Here is a 24991-nt window from a genome sequence, read left to right on the forward strand (position 1 = left end):
AAAAAAAAAGCTTCTAAAATTCCTTAGTTATTGAAAATTATGTGAAAAGAGAAGGATGTTAATAGCAGCAGAGTGCATGAAATCAAATATCAAATTTTGAGCAAATGGGTCAGGTGCAGTTCTTTCTTGCCTGTAATTCCAGCACTTTGGGAGACTGAAGCAGGAAGATCACTTGAGCCTGCGAGTTTGAGACCAGCCTGGCTAACATAGTGAGCCCCTATCTCTGCAAAAAAGAAAAAACATCAGCTGGGCATGGAGATGCACACTTGTAGTCCCGGCTCCTCAGGAGGCTGAGATGTGAGATCGTGAGCTCAGGAGGTTGAGGCTGTAGTGGGCTGTGAATGCATCATCGCACTTCTGCCTGGGCAATAGAATGAGACCCTGTCTCAAAAGAAAAAAAAAAATTTTTTTTTGAGCAAATGAATATGTGAGACAACTTTGCTAACATTGCATAATTTTTTTTTCTTGTTTACAGTCTGCTCAAAATATCTTTATGCCAACTGTGTGGGCAGCACATTCAGGTTTAGTATCAGTTACACATTAGCATAAATTTGGAGAAATACACATAGGGTATTGTTTTCTTTTGAGCTGGCAAAGTGACCACAGAAACATCAGATCATCTCTCTGAATACCGAATTTTATCCAAATAAATGTCACATGCTTTCCAGACATATTTTAATCACGTATTTAATTTTTTAGACTGAGAGCAGTGTCTCATGCCTATAATTCTAGCACTTTGGGAGGCTGAGGCAGGAGGATCACTTGAGCCTAGGAGTTTGAAACCAACCTGGTCAACATAGTAAGACCCTGTCTCTACAAAATAAAAAAATAAAAAAGTTAGTTGAGTGTCGTGGTGTGTGCCTGTAGTCCCACCTACTCGGGAGGCTGAGGTGGGAGGATCGCTTGAGTCTGGGAGTTAGAGGCTGCAGTGAACCTCTGCACTCCAGCCTGGAGTGAGACCCAAAGTGAGACCCCTATCTCAAAACCAAACCAAACCAAACCAAAGCAAATCAAAACCAGAAACTTCCTTCATGTGATATTTATAGATGATTTGAATTTGAAATGACTTCAGCTTCTTAAACTTTTGTTGTCTTTTTAAAAATACCCTTGAATCTAGCTGGTTCCAGTCTTACAACAGCATGTTGCGTGAGGCCTTGTAAAACATGAGGAGTTGTCCCTGAGGTTATGGGGCTTCCTGGGAAGAACACACATGCTAGGTTTGAAGACAGAAGACTTAGGCTCTACTTTGGCATCCATAGTGTGTGAACTTGAACTTGATTTAACATCTCTGAATCTCACTTTTCTTATTTGTAAAATGGAAATGGATGATGAACAGTACTAGCTGCCACAAAGGTCATAGCTTTCCCCTCATCCTTTATCACACCCCACAAGGTAGGTGCTCTTATCTCCTTTTGACAGGGGAGGAAACTGAAGTTCAGAAAGGGTAAGTCACTTACCTAAGGTTACATTGCTAGAAAAAATTGAAGCTAGGATTTGAACTCTGTTTTTCTGTCTCCAAAGTCAGCTGAAACTTGTTTTCCCGCGCTCATCATGCCCCTTGCTAATTTCCTGCCTACCTCTAAGATTATTGGGACGATCAAATTAGACTGGTGAATGGGCTTTGGAAAAATGTCATAAAAGATACAAATGTGTAATAGATCATGAATTCTCAATGAAACAGGAGTATAAACGGAAACTCCAGAGAAACACTCACAAACGTCTGTCTGGTGCTTATCTGTCTGTTTAAATGAAGTGAATATCACATGTTGCTTTTTCAAATTCAAACTCTGAAAGTCGTATTACAGAGTAACAATTTCCTTCCTCAGGATAAAAATTTACAGGAATTCAGAGGAAAATATTTCAGTGGTCATTACTAAAACGCTCAGAGTCAGATATATTCAGCATCATACTGTAAGTCCCATTAGTCAAAGCATAAACAAGTGCAGAACCTGGCGGGGCTTCCTTCAAGTTGGTTGAGTCCATCTGGGAGGATTCACTCAGCAAGAGGCAGAGGAACCAAGGCAGGATGAAGACATTGCCTATGCTCGTGCTGTCTCTTACCTTACTGACTGTCTTCTCAGGTAAGCACTGACTCCAAAAACAGCCTATTTCTATGCTGACATGATAAATAATAGTCTATTTAATATTTACTTTTTAAAATTTTAAATAATATATAGGGTATATAGATATTTCAATGCTTTTTGTTTTCTTTTTTTTTTGCGTAAGAGCCAGCTTCCAAGTTATGTTATATATTTTTTAGAAAATCTTGAAATGTATTTGAGCACTAATTCTCAAAAATGCTGATAAATCTTCAGCTTCTGATAGTTTATTTTAGAGTTTATGTGAGATCACCAAAATTTGATATATTTTTATTATGATAAAGTCTTTTAGAATTTGCAAGTAATTATCAAAGCACTTTTGTACTATCTCCTTTGAGGGGTTGTGATGACCAAGTTTAACATAATCTTCTTATCACTGGGCATCTTCCAGTAATGACTTTAAACTTGATTTAGTGTATTGAGGATTAAAAAACTTCCATGAAAGCAAGCCTAAGAGACACAGACCAGTGAACTGAAGATCCATTAAAATAATACTCACTTTTAAAGAGATGAACCAATCAGTAAATATGTTTAGGTTTTGCAACTTTTGCTCTGAGTTAACCATGTTCGAAACAATTCAAAATTGCTTCCTGAGCCCTCTGGAATGCTGTGTCCTTTGGGACAGGTCCCCGGGAAAGAACTTTCGTGTGTTAACCAAAATTGAACTTGCAAATCTTTTGCCTTGGACTGCTGAGATGGCTCATGAACTCCTGAACCTGAGCGTCCTTAAGGCACCTTCCCAACTTTTCCAGAGACCTCCCCGATTTTGATGGAGAAGCAGGCCAAACAGCTCCTAAGATCTCGGCGACAGGATAGACCAAGCAAACCTGGATTCCCTGATGAGCCAATGCGGGTGAGTGCTTGGCTCTGGCAGTTTTAAAGAAAATGTGATCATTTGAATGTGATTAATTATGAAACTAGGTGTTGGTCCCAGCACGGGCTGGTAATTGGAGGTTCGGTTAGAGTTTCAGGTATAAGATACATGCAATCTCAATCTTTTACCTATGCATTTTTTCCTCTGGAGGTGCCAGCCTGACTCACCTGTTGTGAACAGGGTAACTTAAAATAGAAATAATGGGGCCAACGATGGGAGTTCCAGAATCTGGAGAGGGCTGCTGAATGTCACCCCTGTCCTGCTTGCTGGGTAGCTGTTCCCTTTAGCCAATGCTAACCCCGTCTCCTGCCTCTTCCCTTAGGCCCCGGGGCAGGCTGGACCAGCATCCTTGGTCAATGATGGTCTGTCCAGGCAGGGAGAATTTCTGCCCCAGCTGCCCGAGGAGTTCTGCTCTGATCTCATCCCTCTGATTTTGGTCTCTGGCTTTACTTCTGCCCTGTGGGATCATGATATCTACCTGCCTAGTCTTTCTGAACCAGGCTCTCTGTGAGTAGATGTTACTAGACCCTGCTAGCTGGCCCCAGACCCAGTTCAGGCCTGACTTCGTTCCTCCTGTTGCTAAAATGATAGTGACTTTGGTGGCATTTTAGCCCCACGCAATGAAGGGAAGTAGCAGTGACCCAGCAAAGTTAGATTGTCTGGGAAGCCATGTCTGTCAGGCTGGTCTCCCATCCTGGCCCCTTCATCTGGGCACGATGCTTATCCTGTCTTCCCTGAATCTCCATATTGAGGCTCAGAAAGAGCTGCAGTAGCATTTGCCTTCATTCACTGCAAAATCTCATGCATAATTTGATTATTTCATTTAAGGCTCTTATTAAGATATAGTATTGCACAGTGGTGAAGAGTGCTGACTCTGGGGTCAGAGTGGGTTTGAATCTCCCTGTTTTCTAACTGGGTAAGTTTGGGGAAGTTTCTTCACATTTTTGCAACTCAGTACTCTCATCTATAAAATGGGAATAATGAATACAATTGCTGATATTACTATAATATTATTATAAATAATATTGTAAAATATTTTATGATGGTAAAACAAAGTACTTCTTAGGAAAGCACTTAGAAAGTGCTCGGCAAATGGTAAGTACTCCTCTGAGTATTAAGTACCAGGTACCTGCTAGGTTCTGGGGCTGTAGGTTTCTGCTCAAAGTCTGTGGTGGAGACAGAAGTAAGCAAATGGCTGCTATGCCGTATGATTTAAGAACAGATGACTTCAGGCTGTTACGGATAGATGTGACTTTTAATTTTTTTTTTTTGTAGGATAAGAGGTAGCTCAGAATATTTAAGTGCAGGGTTGGAGGGGACTGGGAGGTGGGCAGGGCAAGATCGAGACAGGTTTGAGTACCTTGGGTTTTATCTTGTGTCTAGTAGAGAACAACTGAAGGATTTTTCAAGTGGGGAAGTACACGTCTGGGTGTTAGAGAGTTTGAGACAGTGAGAGAAGAGGCCCATGATTAAAGTCTGGGGTCACCAACACTCAGAGGTGGGCAGGGGAAGAGGAACCCTGAAAGGGCTGAGAAGGAATGCAGAGATACAGAGAAGCCAAGAGAGTGGGGGTGGCAGAGCAAGGTGGGGGAGGCATAGGAGGGAGTGGGGTGAAGGAGGGGCAGCGTGTGCACAACTGTGATGGGGAGGAGGATGCCTGGAGGGGGGGATCCTGTAGGGGAGCTCTGGCTGGCCCCCTGTGCTTTGGCAAGATGCCTGGAGCGGACATTCTGCAGCTCTTCCTCAGAGACCTGGCAGGGGCTGAGGCAGCTGGTTGAAGGGTCCTCAAAGCAGTGGCTTCTGCTCAAGGTGCTTGAGAGGCAGCTCTAATGACTCCCACATCTGCCCCCTGACATTTTCTATGCCAGCATCTGCACCTGGCTCTTTTGAACTCTGTCTGTGGAATAACAGTCTTTGTCCTAACTGAGGCATTGTAGGTGTGAGTGAACAGGTGGGTTTGAACTGTTGCAGCCCAGCTCCCTGCCCCCTGCCCTTCCTGCATCCTGTCCATATGCCAGCCTACATGCCAGGCTAGACTCTGGCCCTAAAACCCTATTTTGTGTGGTCCCTCCCTGGCTCAAAAATTCTGAAAGCTCCTTCTCTGTTTGCCTTTTCCCACTTGTGGTCATCACCTCCCTTAATCCTTGACAGCCCTCTGCTTGCTTCCAACTTTGCATGCAATTTTACTGAATATCTGGTTTTTTCTGGTTTGTTTTGCTCATCTTTTATGAGCTTGACCACCACCTGCTCCTTTTAACTGCCTTGAACCTACCTGATTACTTTCCATGTTTTCTTGCCTCAGAACCTGTTGCTGAGCCACCATCCCGTCCTCCATGTCCCTCCCAGAGACACTTGATCCAATATCCAGAATCCTCAGGCACTCAGTCCAGTTTGGAAAAGTGGTCATATGTTTTACAGTTGAAATGTGAAACAAACATGCAGTCAATTATTGGGTGGCTAGTCTACACCAGTGGTTCTCATCCATCGGTAATTATGCCTCCTCATCCCCAGGGACATTTGACAATATCTGAAGACATTTTTGGTTGTTACACCTGTGTGGAGCATTGCTTTTGGCACCCAGTGGGTACAGGCCAAGGATGCTGCTAAATACTGTACACAGGGCACAGGGCAGCCTCCACAACCCGGAATTATCTGGCCCAAAATGTCAATAGTGCCAAAGGAGAGGAACCAAGTCTACACACTGCCGAGTAAACTTTTTCTTGTTTACTCTCTGTCACGCTGTGTGTGTCTCTGTCTTTCTCTATAATTGCACTCACTTGAACACACACAGAACTGGCTGAATCAACAAATAGTTTCTGGTATCACATTTTTTCTAGAAATGTGTTTCTTAACTTTGGTTACATTCTGGAACCACCTGGGGAATTTAAATTCTGATGCCTGGGTCCCACTCCCAGAGGGGTGGCCTGGGGTGGGACCTAGGAATGGGGGATGGGGCCAAAGCCCCAGTGATGCCAACCTGCAGTTGAGACTGAGAACCACTGGGCTAGGCCATCTGGGAGAAATCGGCCACGTGCGTACCAGCTCCTGTGGTCTAGTTGGGAACATAAAAGCATTTAGAAAGCTGTTAAATGTTGAAGTGAGCAGTATGGAGAGTATCTTAGTTGTTTAGACAAAAAGAGAGAGTGAGAGGGTCAAGTGGTGGGTGCTGATCAAGATGTGCCCTTAATTAGATTTTATACTGACTGTGCCCTACTAAGCACCAGGGACTGAGGATGCAAGATAAACCAGACATTCTTCCTTGTGCAAGGTGCCCACTGTGTGGAGGTGGAGCCAGTGTGCTCCAGCCTGATTTGGGCTCACTAACGAGGTTATGTGCTACAATTAACTGTGGCCCTGCAAGCAGAGTCTCGAGCTCTAACTGGAAGGAAAGGGAAGGCTGGGAAGCCTTCCCAGAGGAGGTGACCCCCAGCGGTGGCTTAAAGGATGACTAGGAGTTCTTAGGCAGTGCAGGGGGCAGGGATGAGGCAGGAAGAACATTCCACCTAGTGCACTTCCAGGCCATATTCTGCTGCTAACTAGTTGTGGACTTTGGGTAAGTCACTCTCTCTTTTGGAAGCCTAGTTTTTTCATCTGTAAAATGCAGAGTTTGGCTGGAATCTGGCCTAGATTCCAGAATGTCTAATTTCAGGTCTCATATTGTAGGGCTCTGGATAGAACCTTGGGGCTGACACAGGTTTCTTGGTGCCAGTCTGCAATGTGGCAGAAGAGCCAGAGGCAGCAGGATACCAACCCGAGTGAGGAGTCAGGCAGTTTATTTTGAGGCCCCTGGAGGGGTGTCCCTAGAAACCACAGGCCTCCTCACCTCATGCCGGCCCTGCTGCCGGGAGTATTCCACATCCTCGACTTACTATTTGACCCACTCATGCCTCTTGGGTCACCTTGTTGACTTCTTCTTTTATGGATTTACTGAAAGCAAAATTAATAATACCAGTCACTGGCACGTAAAAAGAGGTAATTTACTGCATTTAACTGTGACTGTAAAAGTGATCCTGGCCCTGCACTCCCAGTTGGAGCATAAGAGGCAGTGGCCTCAGGTTTGTCCTTGGGTGGTGAGGAGCCGATGAGGCTGGACCTCTGGCCAGGGGAGATCAGAGGCTGGCACTAGAGCTGCCGTACGGGCCCACATCTTCATAGCCTGGGAAGGAGGGAGTTCAGAGGCTCAGGCCTTTGCCTTCTGGGAGCCAGCCCTTCTGGCTCTTTGCCTTTTGCCAAGACCTCCTCACCCTCCCTGTTTCTGAGTGTAGGCCAAGAACAGCTGCGCACAGATGTCCCTTTGCTCGGGAAGAGGGTGGGATGGATGCACCATGCTGTGAATTTGGCTGCTAGTATTATGTGTGTGTGTATGTGCGTGTGAATGTGTGTGAGAGGTGTGTGTGAGGCATGTGTGAGGGGTGTGTATATGTGTGAGGGGTGTGTGTGAGGGGTTTGTGCGTGTGAGGGGTTTGTGTGTGTGAGGGATGTGTAAGGGGTGTGTGTGTGAGGGTGTGTGTATTCAAATGTGAGAATTGTATGAGGGGTATATGTGTCAGGAGTATGTGAAGGTGTGGGAGGGTGCATGAGGGGTGTGGGAGAGGGATGCATGTGTGTGAGGATGTATGTGAGGGGTGCGGCGGTGTGTGTGAGGGTGTGTGTGAGGGGTGTGTGCAAGGAGGGTGTGTGAGGTTGTGTGTGAGAAGTGTGAGGGGTGTGTGTGAAGGATGTGTGTGTAAGGGTGTATGAGGGATGTCTGCGGGGTGTGTGTGAGGGGTCTGTGCAAGGAGTGTGTGTGAGGGTGTGAGTGAGGAGTATGTGTGAGGGGTGTGTGAGGGGTGGGGGGAGGGGGTGTGGGGGGTGTGGATGTATGTGAGGGGTGCGGCGGTGTGTGTGAGGGTGTGTGTAAGGGGTGTGTGTGAGGGGTCTGTGTGAGGTGTGTGAGGGTGCGGGTGTGTGTGTCTGTGTGTATGTGTGTGTGAGGAGTGTGTGTGAGGGTTGTGTGTGAGGGGTGTGTATGAGGGGTGTGTGTGAGGGGTCTGTGGGTGAGGGTGTGTATAAGGGGTGTGGGTGTGAGGTTGTGTGTGAGGAGTGTGTGTGAGGGATCTGTGGGTGAGGGTGCGTATGAGGAGTGTGTGTGTGAGATTGTGTGTGAGGGGTGTGTGTGAGGGGTGTGTGTGAGGCTGTGTATGTGTGATGGTGTGTGTGAGGGGTGTGTGTGAGGGTGTATGTGTGAGGGGTGTGTGAGGGTTTGTGTTTGTGTGTTTTGAAAAGGCCTTGCTGAGTATTTTTTCAGAAGGTCTGAGTTCCAGCCCCCTCTTCTACTTTCACCTTGACTTGAGGACCTCGGTTGTGTGGTGTGATGGCAGATGGCATCACCAGGTGGTGTTGTGAGGCTGGGTTGGAAGGTCCTTGGATGCCACAGCAGAGTTGGGTTTCTGTACACAGTGGAGAACTGTGCAGGGATTTCAAGCAGGGGAATGATGTGATTAGATCTTGTTTCCAGGGGCCCTTTAGAAGTTCAGGACACAGCCTCTTAAATGCTTGCCTTTAGATGCTGTCATACCTGGGAAATAGGAAGTGACATTTTGGATGCACTATTGCACCTTCTTGCCATGGTACCCAGGAGACAAACAAGTGAATTTGGGCAAATGAGTAGAGTTAGTGATCGTTGGAGAATGTATGTGCCCTTGAGAACAGACCCACACACCCTCACACACAACCCTCCACACTCTTAAATTACCAAGAGATGACTGGTCAGGTTATTTTATGTTGCTTCTCCGTGTTAAGGGACTGTGCAAAAGAAAACACTTTCAGAGAGGGAAGAGGCCACTGATGAGGGTAAACAAATGGTGCTTTAGGGGAGGTGTTAAGAATTCAAAATGAAAACAAGTATGAAGATTTGCAGAAGTCTCTCCCCATGAAGATCTACTGAGCCATGTTTATAAACTTAACACTTGGCTTAAATATTGGCAGAAGTTGGCTTCTGTGGATTTATAGGCATTTTGGAAACAGGTTGAGACAAGCTGTGCCCGTGCACACAAAGGGCTAGACTGTTTGACATAGATCCTGCTGATTCACTGCAACAAGCTGTTCTTTTCCGACTTGGTGGTGGGAAGGAGAAAGTGCTTTTGAGAAGATTGCTGGGTAACTCTGTACTGTAGGGAGGGCCAGTATTCAATTCAGAGGAGCATGGACACCTTGTGGGGACCCTAAATGGAGGAAGACAAGGCCCAGAGGGGATGGAGAGGGAGATCAGAGGGAGACCGATGGCTCTGATTAAGAGAGAAGGAGGGATTTTGAGTGTATGGAGGCAGCGAATGGAGGTAGCGTATGAAGTAGAAGGTGGGAAGGTAGAACCCAAGGAGGGCAAACCACTGAAATTCCCAGCAGCAGGAATAACTGATATATTTATTTTATGGTAACTCTCAACACTGAGTTTAAAGTTGCTTTCTGCTCTGTGCTGTTATTACCCATTGCTACCCCCAAACCTTAGGACAAGTCCGCTACACACAGAAACTTTGTGTTAGTGGTTCCTTGAGGGAATGGTGGATGGCAGGGGTGTATTGTATGGGGTGGTGGGGGCTGACGAAAGCAAGGAACTGTCTAGAATGTGGAAGTTGCAGGGGTAGAGAAATTGGTTATGAGAATAATTCAGAATAAACTTGACCCCACGTTTTCAGAGATTTTGGAGAGTAGGGTTCTAGACTTCACAGGAATGGAATGAACACTCTCCGAAAGCTGGAACTAATTTGCTGGTGACATCCCTTTTGGAGGCACGTAGGTTTCAGCTGAATTGACTTGCTACTATTTATTTATTTATTTTTAGACAGGGTCTCACTGTGTTGCCCAGGCTGGAGTGCAGTGGTGCGATCATGGCTTACTGCAGTCTCGGCCTCCTGGGCTCAAGCAATCCTCTTGACTTTCTACTTTAGACAAAGTGGCCCCATCATGTTAAGAGCTCATGGTATAATGAAGGCTCAAGATCCTGACAGAGAAAAAACATCTGCTTGGGGAGAAATTGATGAAGATCAGGCTGTGCGAAAAGAAGGGCTAGGTTTGGGTTTAGAGGGAAGAAGGTGGAAAAATATTCTGAGCTTTCCTTGAAGGTTTCCTTAGTGATGAATGTGCTTATGTTGATTTTCAGGATTGTAGTCTAAACTCTTGCTGTTCAAGATATGATCCCCAGCTGGGCTGCACGGGCCTTATCTGGGATCCCATCAGACATGGAGACCCAGGCTCCTCTCCACACTTCCTGAAGGCAAATCTGTGCCTTGCTAACCCCCAGGTGATCCCTGTTCACCTTGGAGAACTGCAAAGGTGGTCCATCTCTGCTCCTGGCGTCCTGGGACTGGGAACAAGTACATGTTAGTTTTTGACACAATTGATCTCTCTTTCTTCCTTTTGGGCACTCTGCTCACTTGGTTTCCACTTTTCCAGGATGCCTCGCCCAAGATTCTCATTCCACTTGGTGGCTCCTGCTGCTAGGTTTCCTTTACTGGATTCTTGGCCCCGACAGTTGTTTAAATGTCAGGGGGTCCCAGGGCTCTGCCCTCCATGTGGCTTTAAAGCTCACCTCCTTGCTGATGGTGCACACTTCTGTCTCTAGCCTGACTTCTTCCTGGTCATTTACATGACTGTCCACTCCATACCACTGTTTGTACTGGAATATTTAACAAGCATTTCAGATCTAACAGCCCCAAACAAAATTCCCTGTTTTACCCTCATAATGACTGCTGCCTTAGCGTTCCACATTGGGCTAAGGGGACCACCTCCAAATCCAGAACCTGACTACTTCTCACCCTCCACCGCCACCTCCACTACAATTATCTGTAGAGTGGACTAAGCGATAATCTCGTCATGGTCTCCCTACTTCCTGTCTTGCTCTCAATGGAGCAGTCAGAGTCATTTCTTAAAGTGTAAACAAGATCATGACCCTCTCCTGCACAAAACCTGCCAATGACTTCCTGTCTTACTCTGAATAAAATTCACAGCCCTGGTCAGGTGGGGTGGCATGCACCTGTAGTTCCAGCTACTCAGGAGAAGCTGAGGTGGGAGATCGATTGAGCCCAGGAGTTCAAGGCTGAAGTGAGCTGTGATTGCTGCGCTCCAACCTGGGTAACAGGGTAAAATTCTGCCTTCCTGGAACTCACACCCAAAACAATATTATATGATGCAATATTTATATAGATACATCGATATGCATGTAAATTTCTAAAAGAAGGTCTAGAGAGGTAATCAGTTGACTTTTAACTGTATCATCTCATTTAGGAGACTAGGATTAAAGGTAATGATTTGATGTTTGAATTGTATACTAGAGTAATTACTTGTATAATTAAAAATATTTAAACCTTTCACATATACTATTGAAAAACTGGAAACCAAGAAAGAGTCAAAAGAATAAAAGAAAATCAATTGCAGGCCAGGTGTAGTGGCTCACGCCTGTAATCCCAGCACTTTGGGAGACCGAGGCAGCCAGATCACGAGGTCAGGAGATCGAGACCATCCTGGCTAACACAGTGAAACCCCGTCTCTACTAAAAATACAAAAAACTAGCTGGGTGTGGTGGTGGGTACCTGTAGTCCCAGCTACTTGGGAGGCTGAGGCAGGAGAATGGCATGAACCCAGGAGGTGGAGCTTGCAGTGAACCGAGATCGCGCCACTGCACTCCAGCCTGGGCGACAGAGCAAGACTCCCTCTCAAAAAAAAAAAAAAAAAAAAAAGAAAATCAATGGTAGTCCTGCCTCTTCTCCCCAAAGACAGGCATGTAAAAAATGTGTTTCTTTTTAGTCTTCCTATATATTAAAAAAAAGTATCTACAATTTTCTATCCTGTTTTTTCCCTTAATATTAACATACACATGTCCTCGTACTATTATAAGCTATTTGTAACCATAATGTTACTGAATTATCCTCTTTTGTTAGATAGTTGGATCATTTCCAGTATTTTTCTGTTATAAACAACACTCAGGACGTTTTTGTGCATACTTTTAATATTTTAAATAATTTTCTATGGGTATATTCCCAGAAAATGAATTACTAGTTCCAAGAATCAGAATGTTTTGTAAAACTTTTAGTATATATTATTGAATTGTTTTCCAAAAGACTTTAAACAATTCATGTTATGTTTAGTATTCAATGTAACTATCTTCTGAGAGAGTATTCTAGTAGAGGTTTTAAGGTAAAGATATGCTGGGAACATGATTATGGTATCTTGAATTGGAGACCAGTGGGCTGTTGCTGGGGCAGGAGGAGTGGGTGCAGGCAGGGAGGAGTAGGGTAAAAAATAACCTGTAGGGTTTTGTATAGGCAACTTAGTGCCATTCATTGGCATTAGAAATACATGAGTAGAAACAATGTATGTGGGATGATGGTGTGTTGCAAGTTCTCCTCCCATGGCATCTGCTTTTGTAATTGTATCTTCTGCTCTTGTTTACCTGGTTAACTCTTATTCATCCCCAGAAACTCACCTTAAATGATGTCGTTTTTGAGAGGCCTTCCTGGTGCCTCCCCCAGTAAATCAGAACAGCCGGCTAGCATAGCACTTGCAGCGCAAGGTTGCTGTTTTTGACTCTTTAGTGTCTCTCTACTAGACTGGTCTAAATTACTTGAGGAGATGGACTAGTTGTTTTACTTCTGGGTCCCCACCACCAAGCACAGTACAGTATTGGCATTTACTAAATGATTGTTACTTCTTTCCATTCCCTTCTTTGCTTCTCTCCAGGGTAGAAATTTTGTGGGATATAGCTCTGCTGTAAAACCCGGAGGTTATTCCAAAAAAAATTTTCTATTGCCTCATTTAGACTCATTACATTTCTCTTAATCTACTCAAATTTTAGGGAAGAGATTGTTTGCCAATTGCTCGATTGACCTGTGGAAATTCTTTAAAAAGATGACATTCAAGCTTAAATTGTTTCTTTTGTGATTATATTTGTAAGTGCTTGTGAAACCTGGGAATACACTTTCCTAGGAAGTGTTCCATTTTGGCCTGTGATCCTTTAAGGAATGTTCTTGTTTGGCAAGCATAAATCATATTAGCTTTATTATAAGTAGACTTTGTAAAATATACTTTCATGTTTAGCTCTTTGACAAATGTGTGTAGTAACTCCGTTATCCTTTTGTTCCCCATTACCTCAAAGGCCAGTTTGGAATGACCGAGGTGTAAATTGCCCACAGCACTGTTCTGCCTTCCTTCAGGGCTGAGCCTTCAGTGTTCCACTGCAGTTAAGTTCTGAGCCACCATTCTATCTATGGGATTACCTTGCTTGTACTAATGAGCAAAATAATTTTTCCAAATGCTGATGGATCTTTAATTCTGCAAAAATGTCACGGGAAGGATTTTGCCTTCTTGGAAAAAGGCCCTGCCTTGATAGAATAACTGTCCACTTTATGATTCTCAGCAAAGGTCAAGAAAAATTCTGGTGGGCATTAAAGAATGTTTTATTTATAAACATATAAAAGAATGTTTTATTTTTATTTTCATACTGTGAGTGTGTGGTGGGGAAGGATACAATGACTGCTAATAGAATTGGGTACCACTGCCTGGATTTCTGCTAAGGCGCCAGTCATTTTACCTACCACTGCCTTGGCACATCAGTGAAAATGCCAATACAGCAAGAAGACAAGTTCGTTGTCACACCAGTCCAGAGCCATAATAAAGGACTACTTTTAATTTCTGCTCTAGTTACTGAGAAATACTTAAATCATTACAGTTGGCATTTGACATGGAACACAGATATTGGTTTTATTTTGCTTTAATTTACACCCCCCTACACTTGGAGAAAGGAATCTGAAGAAATTAAAACTTTTTTTCCATGTACCTCTTCTTCCTTGCTCCAGGAACATTTGAGATTATCACTAATGTCGGGTCATTTCTAACTCAGCCAGTGCAATTGTTGAATTTGTGGTTTTCAGCAGATTTGCAATTTGCCTTTTGATTTGACTAATGATTGCTTTTTAGGCCTTTGTGGCATATTCATTTTCCTAACATTTTAAGTAAATTGTGAAATGTCATGGAAACCAGTGCTGAATTCTTTCTTGTTCTCAATGTGTGTCTGTTTTAACCAAAACATCATTTTTCTTCAATGATGATTTCAGTTGGTGTTTAGAAGTGTGAAATATGTATTACTTTTTGATGCTTTTAATGTACATTTGGCCTAGGCTGTTATAATGAGCAGATTGACACAGATGTCAAGAAAATTTCCAAGGAGGATTTAGCAAGATTATGGGGAAAGAACAGTTATTTTATTTATTCATTTGCTCCTTTATAAATTTTTCCAGTGAGCTTTGCTGTGGTCCTACTGTGTGCCAAGCACTAAGTCATAGACCAGATATACTTTGGTCACTGCCATAAAAAAACTGGTTGGATATTTGGCTGAGAGGGACAGAGATTAAATGAGTAAAGATGCAAATGAGTATATAATTATAAAAGGTGTTGTGTATCAGTAGTGACATTTGTTAATATTACCAGTGATCTCATTATAAATGTCTTTAAGTATTGGGAAGTTGCCAGCCTTCTGTAGCAGATGCAAATTTTCAAAAATCCGGTTTCCTCTGGGAAGCTCAATTTAATAAATACTGTAAATTGTTTTCCTTGAGGTGACAGGCTTACTTCATTCATTGTCAAGATGTCTGCCCAACATGCACATAAAACATGCATAGCCAGTTCAACACCAGCAATTGCACACATGCTTTTCCTTGTGAAAATCATTGCACTTTGTCATACAGCAGAAGTACTGCCTGCATATGCCCGTTTGGGTTGCTCTATACTGTTTCACCAGGGCATTCTTCAGGGCAACTGGCATTTTAAGAATGTTTTATTTTTATTTTCATACTGTGAGAGTGTGGTGGGGAAGGATACGATGACCGCTAATAGAATTGGGTACCATTGCCTGGATTCCTGCTAATGCGCCAGTCATTTTACCTACCACTGCCTTAGCACATCAGTGAAAATGCCAATACAGCAAGAAGACAAATAATGTCTGAGTGTTATTCTAAAAACAATTTGGCCTTGTGGGCCCCTGAGGGGAGCACAGATCATGCTTTGAAGAATGATGCTGTAGTCTTTTCTTCAACAAGACTTTATGGAAAGTTTCCTGTGTACCAGTTCCTGGGAAGGATGCTCTCCTTCACAACCTTGGTGTGTACTCAGATCTTTGTTATCTAATAGTAACCAAAGTTAACAGGTAGCATTTAATGGATTCCTACTACATTCTAGGAACGGTGTGCCAAGCCCCTGGAGTATTGGGGTCCCAGCAGGAGATGGGGTACCTCAAGAGTGTTTAATAAAGAGACTTTTTACAAAGGCGTGGGCAGGATTAAGGTTAACCAACAAGAAATGATAAAGGATCAGGGTTAACAGTCTCTAGACCATGAAGGAATAAGGGAGGCAGATGGTTCCCAGAGCTGGAGAGGACAGCCTCCTAGGAGCTGTGGCCTTCAGGAGAGGGATGCAGCCAATTGCTGGGGTGAACTGTGGAAATTCTTTAAAAAGATGACATTCAAGCTTAAATGATTTCTTTTGTGATTGTATTTATGCTTGGTGTGGCTGTGACTCATTGGGGAGGAACTAGGGGATTGAATACTCTGACCTCTCCCTCCTCCTACCCTCTAATCTGTTCTGGTACGTCCCACTGATGAAACCCAACCAGAAGCCACAGGCCAAGGGAGTCTATGGCGACAATTAATCTGGGTCCCACGGCCAGGTGAAAAGGAGGAGAGAATGGATCTGGAGGGACAAATGCAGGCTACTTATTTGGCACAAAACTTTATTTGCACCATTTCATTTAATATCTAACCCAAGGAAGCAAGTTAACTAACTTAAGGAAGCAAGTGCTAGTGCAATCCCCGTCTTGCAGATGAACAAATTGAGGCTGGAGAGGTAAAGCAATAATGACAGAGTCCAGGTTTGAAGAAGACTGAGACTCTTAGCCTCTATTCCTCCCTGTCTGGCCAACAGGCCAGCAAGAAGCAGGCAGCAGGGGTTCCTGCAGTGTGCTGCTCTTCCACAGAATAGTTGAACAAGTAAAGTTATGTGCTGGGAACTTGTGTTCCTTATTTACAAGACTGCACACGGCCTTCCTGTTCCTCCCAATTACTATTCTTCTGGCCAAAGACTCCCTGGATAGGGAAGGAACTCAGCCCAAAATCTGCAAACATGTTCAGAAAGCAGCCAGGGAATCTTTGTTGGATCCTACAAGGAGCCCTCTCACCATCTGCCTTCCACCCCAGCTGACCCAGAGACTCCCTGCCAGAACACTGAGTGTATTTTGATGAGTTAAATGAAAACAACAACCATAACCAAGACAAACTGCATGGGTCCTGGGGGAAAGAAAAAAAATCAGAAAAGTTGGATACTTCATAATTCCTTCCTTTGCACATTCTTTTTTTTTCTTTTTAAATGACTACATTTGATACAGAATGCAGAGTTCCTAGAGGGTGTTCTAAAAACTTAAAAACTTAGAGTTCTAAAGTGGACCCTTCATTAAAGCTTTCTTAATGCCATAGGAAGGTTTCTATGATTTAGAATTTTTATGATATTGATACATGCCAAAAACAATTTAATCACATCACAAGTACGACTGAGTATGTCTACTCTTTCCTAAGGTGAAATGCCGCTTCTCTGATTATTGGTCTGCAGTTTGTATGGACCTGTTCTATGCATACTTTGCGATGGTTCACATCCTATAATTACAGCACCAACATTTCCTTCAGGACAATATCAAAAACACACTCCAAGTTAAAAATCATTCCCTTCTCTATCCATTCTCTTTTGGAGGGAACAAAAAATAACATCAAGTTTTTTGTTTTTGTTTTGAGTTTTGCTTGAGTCTCGCTCTGTTGCCTGCTCTGGAGTGCAGTGGCATCATCATAGTTCACTGAAACCTCAAACACCTGGGCTTAAGTAATCCTCTCACCTTAGCCTCCTGAGTAGCAAGGACTACAGGTGTGCTCCACCACACCCAGCTGGAACATCAAATTTTGATACCAATATATGAGCCAACCCACCTACCACCTCCACTAAACAATATGAGGCAGGTCAATAAAGTCCCCACTCTCAGGGAGAGCTCACTGCCACACAGAATGACCAGGGAGGGCTACGCTGGGAAAAGTCTATGGAGCTTTGGGGACCCAGAGAAGTGGGGTCACGGGGAATCTGAGAAGGTTTCCTAGAGGAAGTAACATCTAAGCTGAGGCCTGAAAAGTCAGGTAAGGATGAGATGGGAAAATAAGAAGGTACAGGGGTGTTCTAGGCAGAGCAAACAACAGGTGCTTTGGAAGCCTTAGAAAGAACAGCAAGCATGGCCTGTTCAGCGAAAGATGGAGAACAAAGTTCAAGTGTATTGATGGTGAGTGAAGAGGCTCAGGAGATGGGTATAGCTGGGTCATGGAAAGCCCTTAGCCACATTAAGGAATCAGAACTTTCTCCTGAGCCCAGTGGGAGGCGTGCAGGCATTTTAAGTGAATAAGCAATGTGGGTAAATTAAAAAAATGTATCACTCTGTGACTGGGCGCAGCGGCTCACGCCTGTAATCCCAGCACTTTGGGAGGCCAAGGCAGGTGGATCATGAGGTCAGGAGATCTAGACCATCCTGGCTAACACGGTGAAACCCCATCTCTACTAAAAATTCAAAACATTAGCCAGGTGTGGTGGCAGGTGCCTGTAGTCCCAGCTACTCAGGAAGCTGAGGCAAGAGAATGGCGTGAACCCAGGAGGTGGTGCTTGCAGTGAGCTGAGATGGTGCCACTGCACTCCAACCTGGGTGACAAGGTGAGACTCCATCTAAAAAAAAAAAAAAAAAAAAAAGTCACTTTGCAACAGGATACAGAAAAATCAAGAGGGATTTTTCAGCCTCTTTTTATAACTTTCTTTTTTTTTTTTACACGACTTTAAGAAAGTAATATGTATCACTGTTGTGATAAAAATAAAAACCAATAAACCTATTTTTGTTTTTTATATTTTAAAAACCCATTCTGACAAAAGACTTGAATGGACATCTACTGAAGAAGATATACAGATGGCAAGTAAGCATGTGAAACATCATACATCATTAGGGAAATGCAACTTAAAACACCAGTGAGATGCCACTATACACTTAGGTGTATAGTGGCATTCTAACTACATGACATTCTGAGAAAGGCAAAACTATAGAGACAGTATAAAGATCAGTGGTTGCCAGGGGTTGGGCAGATGAGCAGGCAGAGCAAAGCAGATTTTTAGGGCAGTGAAACAGTTCCGTGTGATATTGCTGATATTGCAATGGTAGTGCTAGGGTTTGTATGTGGTTTTTTTGGCCCCACCAAGTCTCGTGTTGAAATTTGATCCCCAGTGTTGGAGGTGGGGCCTTGTGGGAGGTGTTTGAGTCATGGAGGTGGATCCCTCATGAATGGTGGTAATGAGGGAGTTTTCACTCTTAGTTCCCATGAGAACAGATTGTTGCAAAGAGCCTGGCACTTCCTCTCTTTCTTGCCTCCTATCTTGCCATGTGATCTGCATATATCAGCTCCCCTTCACCTTCTGCCATGAGTGGAAGCTTCCTGAGGTCCTTATCAGAAGCAGATGTAGGTGCCATGCTTTTATTTTTATTTATTTATTTATTTTTGAGACAAAGGCTCGCACTGTCGCCCAGGCTGGAGTGCCATGGTGCAAACTCAGCTCACTGCAACCTCTACCTCCTGGGCTCAAGAGATCCTCCCACCTCAGTTTCCTGAGTAGCTGGGACTACAGGCATGCACCACCACATCTGGCTAATTTGTTTTGTATTTTTGGTAGAGGTAGGGTTTCACCATGTTGCCCAGGCTTGTCTCGAACTCCAGAGCTCGAGTGATCGGCCCACCTCGGCCTCCCAAATTGCTGGGATTATAGATGTGAGCCATGGTGCCCAACTGCCATGCTTTTGTGTAATACCAAGAGTGAGCCCTAATGTCAACTATGGACTGGTAATGGTGATGTGTCAATGCAGGTGCATCAACTGTAACAAATATCCCATGCTGGTGGAGGATGTTGGTAGTGGGGGAGGCTGTGCCTGTGTGAAGACGGGATATATGGGAACACTATATTTCTGCTCAATTTCGCTGCGAACCTAAAACTGCTCTAAAAAATAAAGCCTATTAAGAAAACAAAACAAAACAATAAAAAATTCCATGAGAGGAAGAAGGTAAGACAAGGGGTAGTAAGAGCCTGCAGAGGTTGTGGCAGGGGTCTAGCCCCAGGGCTGGGGCCTAGGCTGGGGCCTAAGCTGGGCAGAGGCAGTCGGGCTGGGTAGAAGGGATCCAGGAGCATTCACAAGAGTTAGGCTGCTTGGATGCTGGGAGGGCAAGGAAGAGGAGTGCGCTGAAGCTTCTTGCTTGACTAGCGATGTGGTTGCCATAAGCAGAGATGTGATGAACCACCTTCAGTATGATAGGCAGTTCTTGTAGGTCAGAGATTGCACCAGAAGATGGACAGGGAAGGAGGAGACCTTATAACTGACTAAGACAAGAGAAATCACATTTTATTCTTTTATTTAAGAGAGGTCCTTTTGATTTATCATTTTTCTGTTTTATACATCCCTTATAGGACATAATGCCATGAGTAACCCATATACAGAAAATTCACAGCCTGAACTGGCTTTGGGGAAGACCAAGGCACGTTGGGAGGAGAAGGCCAGCCCCAAAGGCATTCCTGTTGATAAAGGGCAGAACATGAGCAAACTGAGATAGAGGAGATGCAAAGACAAAAATTTCATGCAAAGGATGGATGTGTTCAGAGGCTGATGAGCTGCAGGTTGCAGAGAGGCCCTACCATGGCTCTCTGTTATTTGTGCTGTCTGCTCCCTTCTCTGGTGGTAGCACACCTGCCACTCCTCATCATCCTGGCATTGACGCGGGTTTTCTCTGCCCTGACCCCAGTCCATCCTCCACCCTGCTGTGCCCCACTATGTGCTCAAGGAGACTGACCCCTGTAGACTGAATCCCTTGGTTCCCTGGCCGGCTGGCTTCTGATTGGGCCCTGCAGGAGACTGAGGGGAAAAGGAGGGAGAGGACGGACTGTTTGTTTCCTGTTGCCTCCTTGCCTTGCAAAGGCTGTGCTGTGCCCCCAAGACCACAGCAGCCCCACCCCCCTGGCCCCAGGCCTAATGACTCCTCTAAGGGTTCTTTACCCTTGGCCCTGCAAACTTAGGCATGGTCATGGCTTCCCCGTATTGCTAGTCCCTGGGTGCTAGAATATTCTTTGATAGTTCCCTTAACCCTACTCAGATGGCTGTGAATGATCCCTTCATTAAAGTCTCTTCAGGCAACCATTTCAGGGAGAAATTGTGTTCTTGAGAAGCATAGAGATTAACAAAGGCTGTCAATGACAATTGTAGACCAAGGTGGGAAGGCAGGGTCACTCCCTGCTGTTGTGAGGAGTTGGGGAAGGTGGGGAATCCTACCCAAAGCTACACTCATCTGCTGGCTTGCAAGTACATTATCCAGAGCCACAGACAAAACCCATGGGTAGAGGCAGGCGTTGACTCCTTGCAGGCAGACAGCACTGGTGACGTCTTTGAGGAGGAAGGTGGCCCTGGTGGGCCACCTTTGACCATTTTGGGTCACTCTGTCAGAGTGGAGCAGGGATGGAGGAGGGAGGAGGCATGGGGTGGGAGGAATGCAACACAGATAGGTGAGACAGACAGAGGGGTCAGGAGTCTGCGGCAGCCTTGGTGGACAATGGTGAAGACCTGACCTAAGGAAGTGGCAGAGATGAGGGAGGGCATCTGAGAACTATTCAGGAGATAGCCTCAATGTCCTAATGCTCAGTCCTATGTTGAGTTTGAGGGTGAAGGAGGCAATGACAGTTCGTGTTCTGGAGTGGGTTCTGAGTAGATGGAGATGCTGGCCACAGTAAGGGGCAGGACTAGTCAGGGCAAGGAGCTGCTTTCTGTTGTGGACAGATTGATGTGTAGGACTGGCCACCTTTCATATGAACGGAATCGTACACCGTGTGGTCCTTTGTGACTGGCTTGTGTCACTTAGCATAATGTTCTCAAGGTTCATCCATATTGTAGCAGGGATCACTGCTTTTTTCATTTTAATTGCCAAATAATATTCCATTATATGGAAGTAGCACATTTTATTTATCCATTCATTTGTTGGTGGACATTTGGGTTGCTTCTGGTTTTTGGCTGTGACAAATGATGCTGGTGTGAACATCTGTGTACAAGTTTTTGTGTGGACATTCATTTTTTGTTTCTCTTGGGTATATACCTACAAGTACAGTTGCTAGCCAGGAGTACAAATGGTAACTCTATGTTTAATGTTGTAAGGAACTGCCAGACTGTTTTTACAAAATGCTTCTCTATTTCTAGTAACATTTTTTATATTTTAAAGTCTTTTTGTTTGATATTAGCATAGCAACCCTAGCTTTCTTCTGCTTATCCCTTGTCTTTTAAAAAAGATGATTTTATCAGAAATGCATATAGCCATAAGTAATATATTACATGATTTAGTTATGCATATTTGAACTTTATAAAAATAGTGTCATGCTATAAGTGTAGTTACTTGGACTTTTCACTCAATATGCTATTTCTAAGACCCACCTATGTTGTTGTATATCGTATATTGCTACAGTATAATTAATTTATGTTCTCTGCTGTGTAATATTCCATGGCATAACCCTACCATAATTTATTGATTCATTCTCCTGTAAGAGTCTATTTGGCATGTTTCCAGTGTTTTGCTATGACAAATTTATTGCTGCTATAAACATTTTTATACACCTCTCCTGATATAAGAGTTTCTCTTGTTCTCAGAGCAACTAGCAATATAACTATTAGCTAGGAACTTGTTAGAAATGCAACTTCTCAGCTGGGCGTGGTGGCTCAACCCTGTAATCCCAGCACTTTGGGAGGCCGAGACGGGCGGATCACGAGGTCAGGAGATCGAGACCATCCTGGCTAACACGGTGAAACCCCGTCTCTACTAAAAAAATACAAAAAACTAGCCTGGCGAGGTGGCGGGCACCTGTAGTCCCAGGTACTCGGGAGGTTGAGGCAGGAGAATGGCGTAAACCCGGGAGGCGGAGCTTGCAGTGAGCTGAGATCCGGCCACTGCACTCCAGCCTGGGCGACGGAGCCAGACTCCATCTCAAAAAAAAAAAAAAAGAAATGCAACTTCTCAAGTCCCACCCAAGACCCACTGAGTCAGAAACTATAGGATAGGCCCAGCAATCTGTGTTGTAATAAGCTCTCCAGGTGACTCTGGTATCTGATAAAATTTGAGGTCCACTGAAGTAGGAGTGAAATTTCTAGATTACAGGCAATCAGTTGTTTTCTGAAGTGGTTGTTCCATGATTTCATGGAGATCCACCCGCTCAGCACTTAGTATTGTCAGACTTCTTTATTTCGCCCACCGGATGGGTCATACTGACTGATCTTCCCTACTGAGAGGCATGGGTGTGGCTGTCGATTTCTCCTTCCTGCCTGTCCTGCCATCCTGCCCTGTCTAGGGGGCCAGAGCCATGCCATGCATGCTGACCCCTCGGCTGTCACTGTGGATGAAGCCTTCTTCAGTGTGGTTTGTTTTGACAGGAACACATGCACCACCTGCTCGCCCTGGAGCATCGTGCCGAGGAGCAGTTCCTGGAGCACTGGCTGAACCCTCACTGCAAACCCCACTGTGACAGGAACAGGGTTCATCCTGTGTAAGGGGATCAGGACCAGCCTCGGTACGTCTCCTTCTCTCTCCCAGGCCTCTGTCTGAGGGAGTGGTGGGGGATATAGCATGGCATGGGCTGAGAGACTTTCTGGACCATACCTCCGGGGGCCAGCTGGTTAGCAGTTTATGGGTTTGGAGTGGGGGTAGCAAGAGTGAGGCAGGAAACATAGTGGGGAGCCAGGTTGAGAGGAGCGCTGGGGGACACACAGGGGAGCCCAACTTTTATTGAGTCACAAAGTGATCCCAAATGAGGAGGGATGTGACCCTATTTGCCATGCAGAAAACCTCTCTCTGGACCCCAAATCTGGAGAAGTGTATTTTGTTGAGACTCGGGTCTCTTCGGGAGGACTCAGCATTCATGGAGTCAACCTGTGACATCTACCACAATCATCACTACTGTCATCAGGATCACCAACTTCTTTCTCAGATCTCACTCATGTTCCCCACTGCCTTCCTGCAGCCTTCAAGGCTGCCAATCTGCCCAGCCCACCCTCTGTCTTTCCCTTTCCCAGGGCTTCTGTTTTCAGCCCACCAGCAGGGGACTGCCCAGCTTTCCCCCCACACCCTGCATGCCCCCAACTCTGTACCTCTGTGCCTAGATGAGGCCGTTTGCTTCTCCCTGTCTGTCCTCATCGTCTTCCCCCCTTTCCAAATCCTGTTAGATAAGGTAGAAAAGTTCCTTCAGAGGGTAAGCCCAGTGAATTTCATTTCTCCTCTGTAAGTTTTATGGACCAAGCAGAATAAGATATAATCAGGTAGTTTATCTTTGTGGTGAGATAATCTTATACCTTTGTTGTTTATTTTGTGCTACTGTGAATTGACACAGGTCCACTCCTATTAATCACTCTTTATAATATAACATAAATTGCCTCATATGATCCTTTTAACACCCTGGTGTCATTGCAGGGTATGCACTTTAACCCCATTTTAAAGAGGAGCTAACTGAGCATGATTAAGCTACTAACTCATGCTAAGCAGTGGTTGGTATGCTAGGCTTCTGACCACCATAAATCTGCATGCTTTATGTGGACTGTGTTGCACAGTCCTGTATGTGTGTGGGCATGGAATCACTCTGAGGAAGCTTTCACAGATAGTGAGAGGATCACCTGCTGGCAGTGGAATAGAAGTTCTGCTTTTGAGGGGTAGGAGTGGGCTACATCCCTCTTCTAATTCTTCCAGCTGCTGGAGCTCTATTCTAGGTCAGGGTTCTGGTGTGCCTGGGCTTGGCTCCCAACTCCCAGGGTGCTGGCCTCCCCTGTACCAGGGGCCTTTGTCTAGCACTGGAAGCCCTCACTTGGCTTCTTCCAGAAAACAGAACTGTGGAGTATTTGGATGCTTAAGCTCTGGAACTGGCCAGAGCTGAGTTTGACTTTCTGATTTCCAGCTCTGTGCCCTTGGGCAAGTCACCTAACCTCACTGACTCTTTGCTTCTGCCTCTGTAAATTGGGGTAATAATGATGTCTAGGGAGCCTGGTGCATAGTAAGTGACTCTAAAAATTAAAGCACTTATTAGTGTTGTGCAGTTGAAGTTAAAGGAGAGGTTTCTGGGTTCAGCCCCACAGTAGTACCCTCTAAGGGGTGACTGAGGCCTCTGATTCTTGGTAGAACAGGCACTGCTGGTGAGCCTGGGTGCCTAGCTCCTGCAAACACAGGGTTCCACAGAGGCCTCACTCCAGGCAGCTCCCACTTACGTAAATACAAGGAAGCGGTGGCTGGAGAAATGTGTCAACTTGGAATTGGGAGTCAGACAGACTTCAGATAATGAGTCCTCCAGTCACTGACCGAATAACCTTAGAAAAAAAATACCTGATTGAATAGTTTCCTCATTTGTAATGTAAGGATAGTAATGGTTCCTTCCTTATGGTTCTAGGATTTAAAAAGTCAATGCCTGGAAAATAGTTAGTGTTGCCCTGGCACACATAAGAAGTGCTCAGAAAATGACAGCTGGATGGTGTTTCTTCTTCCTTGGTCTACTTTTCCTCTTCCTTAGTCTCCTCCTTTTCCCCTCTCCTCCTCCTCCTTCTTGTTCTTTATCACCATCATCACCATCACTACCACCATCACCATCACCACCACCATCATCACCACCATCACCACCATCATCACCATCACCCCCAGCACCATCACCATCATCATCACCATCACCACCACCATCACCACCATCACCACCACCACCACCACCATCACCACCACCATCACCACCATCACCACCACCGTCACCACCATCACCACCACCATCACCACCATCATCACCACCATCACCACCACCACTACCACCATCACCACCACCATCACCACCATCACCACCACCATCACCACCATCACCACCACCGTCACCACCATCACCACCA

General features: G+C 44.9%; 1 protein-coding gene across 6 annotated transcripts in view; it reads left to right on the plus strand.

Moving 5' to 3' along the window:
- C16H17orf67 (chromosome 16 C17orf67 homolog) overlaps window positions 1-24991 on the plus strand; it is a 43200-nt gene that overhangs the window by 16706 nt on the left and 1503 nt on the right. For 4 of the 6 annotated variants that reach the window (XM_023204560.1, XM_023204562.1, XM_023204563.1 and 1 more), the window contains 3 exons: window positions 1827-2081; window positions 2852-2952; window positions 22514-22650. In XM_023204560.1, coding sequence (XP_023060328.1) covers window positions 2027-2081; window positions 2852-2952; window positions 22514-22630 — 273 coding nt within the window. In that variant the 5' untranslated portion in view covers window positions 1827-2026 and the 3' untranslated portion in view covers window positions 22631-22650. Of the gene's footprint in view, window positions 1-906; window positions 2082-2851; window positions 2953-22513; window positions 22651-24991 lie in introns of those variants that run through there. The other 2 variants (XM_023204565.1, XR_002730060.1) reach the window with 2 other exon arrangements.

The sequence above is a fragment of the Piliocolobus tephrosceles genome, chromosome 16 (assembly GCF_002776525.5).
Source record: "Piliocolobus tephrosceles isolate RC106 chromosome 16, ASM277652v3, whole genome shotgun sequence".
In the NCBI taxonomy this organism is placed as follows: Eukaryota; Metazoa; Chordata; class Mammalia; order Primates; family Cercopithecidae; genus Piliocolobus; species Piliocolobus tephrosceles.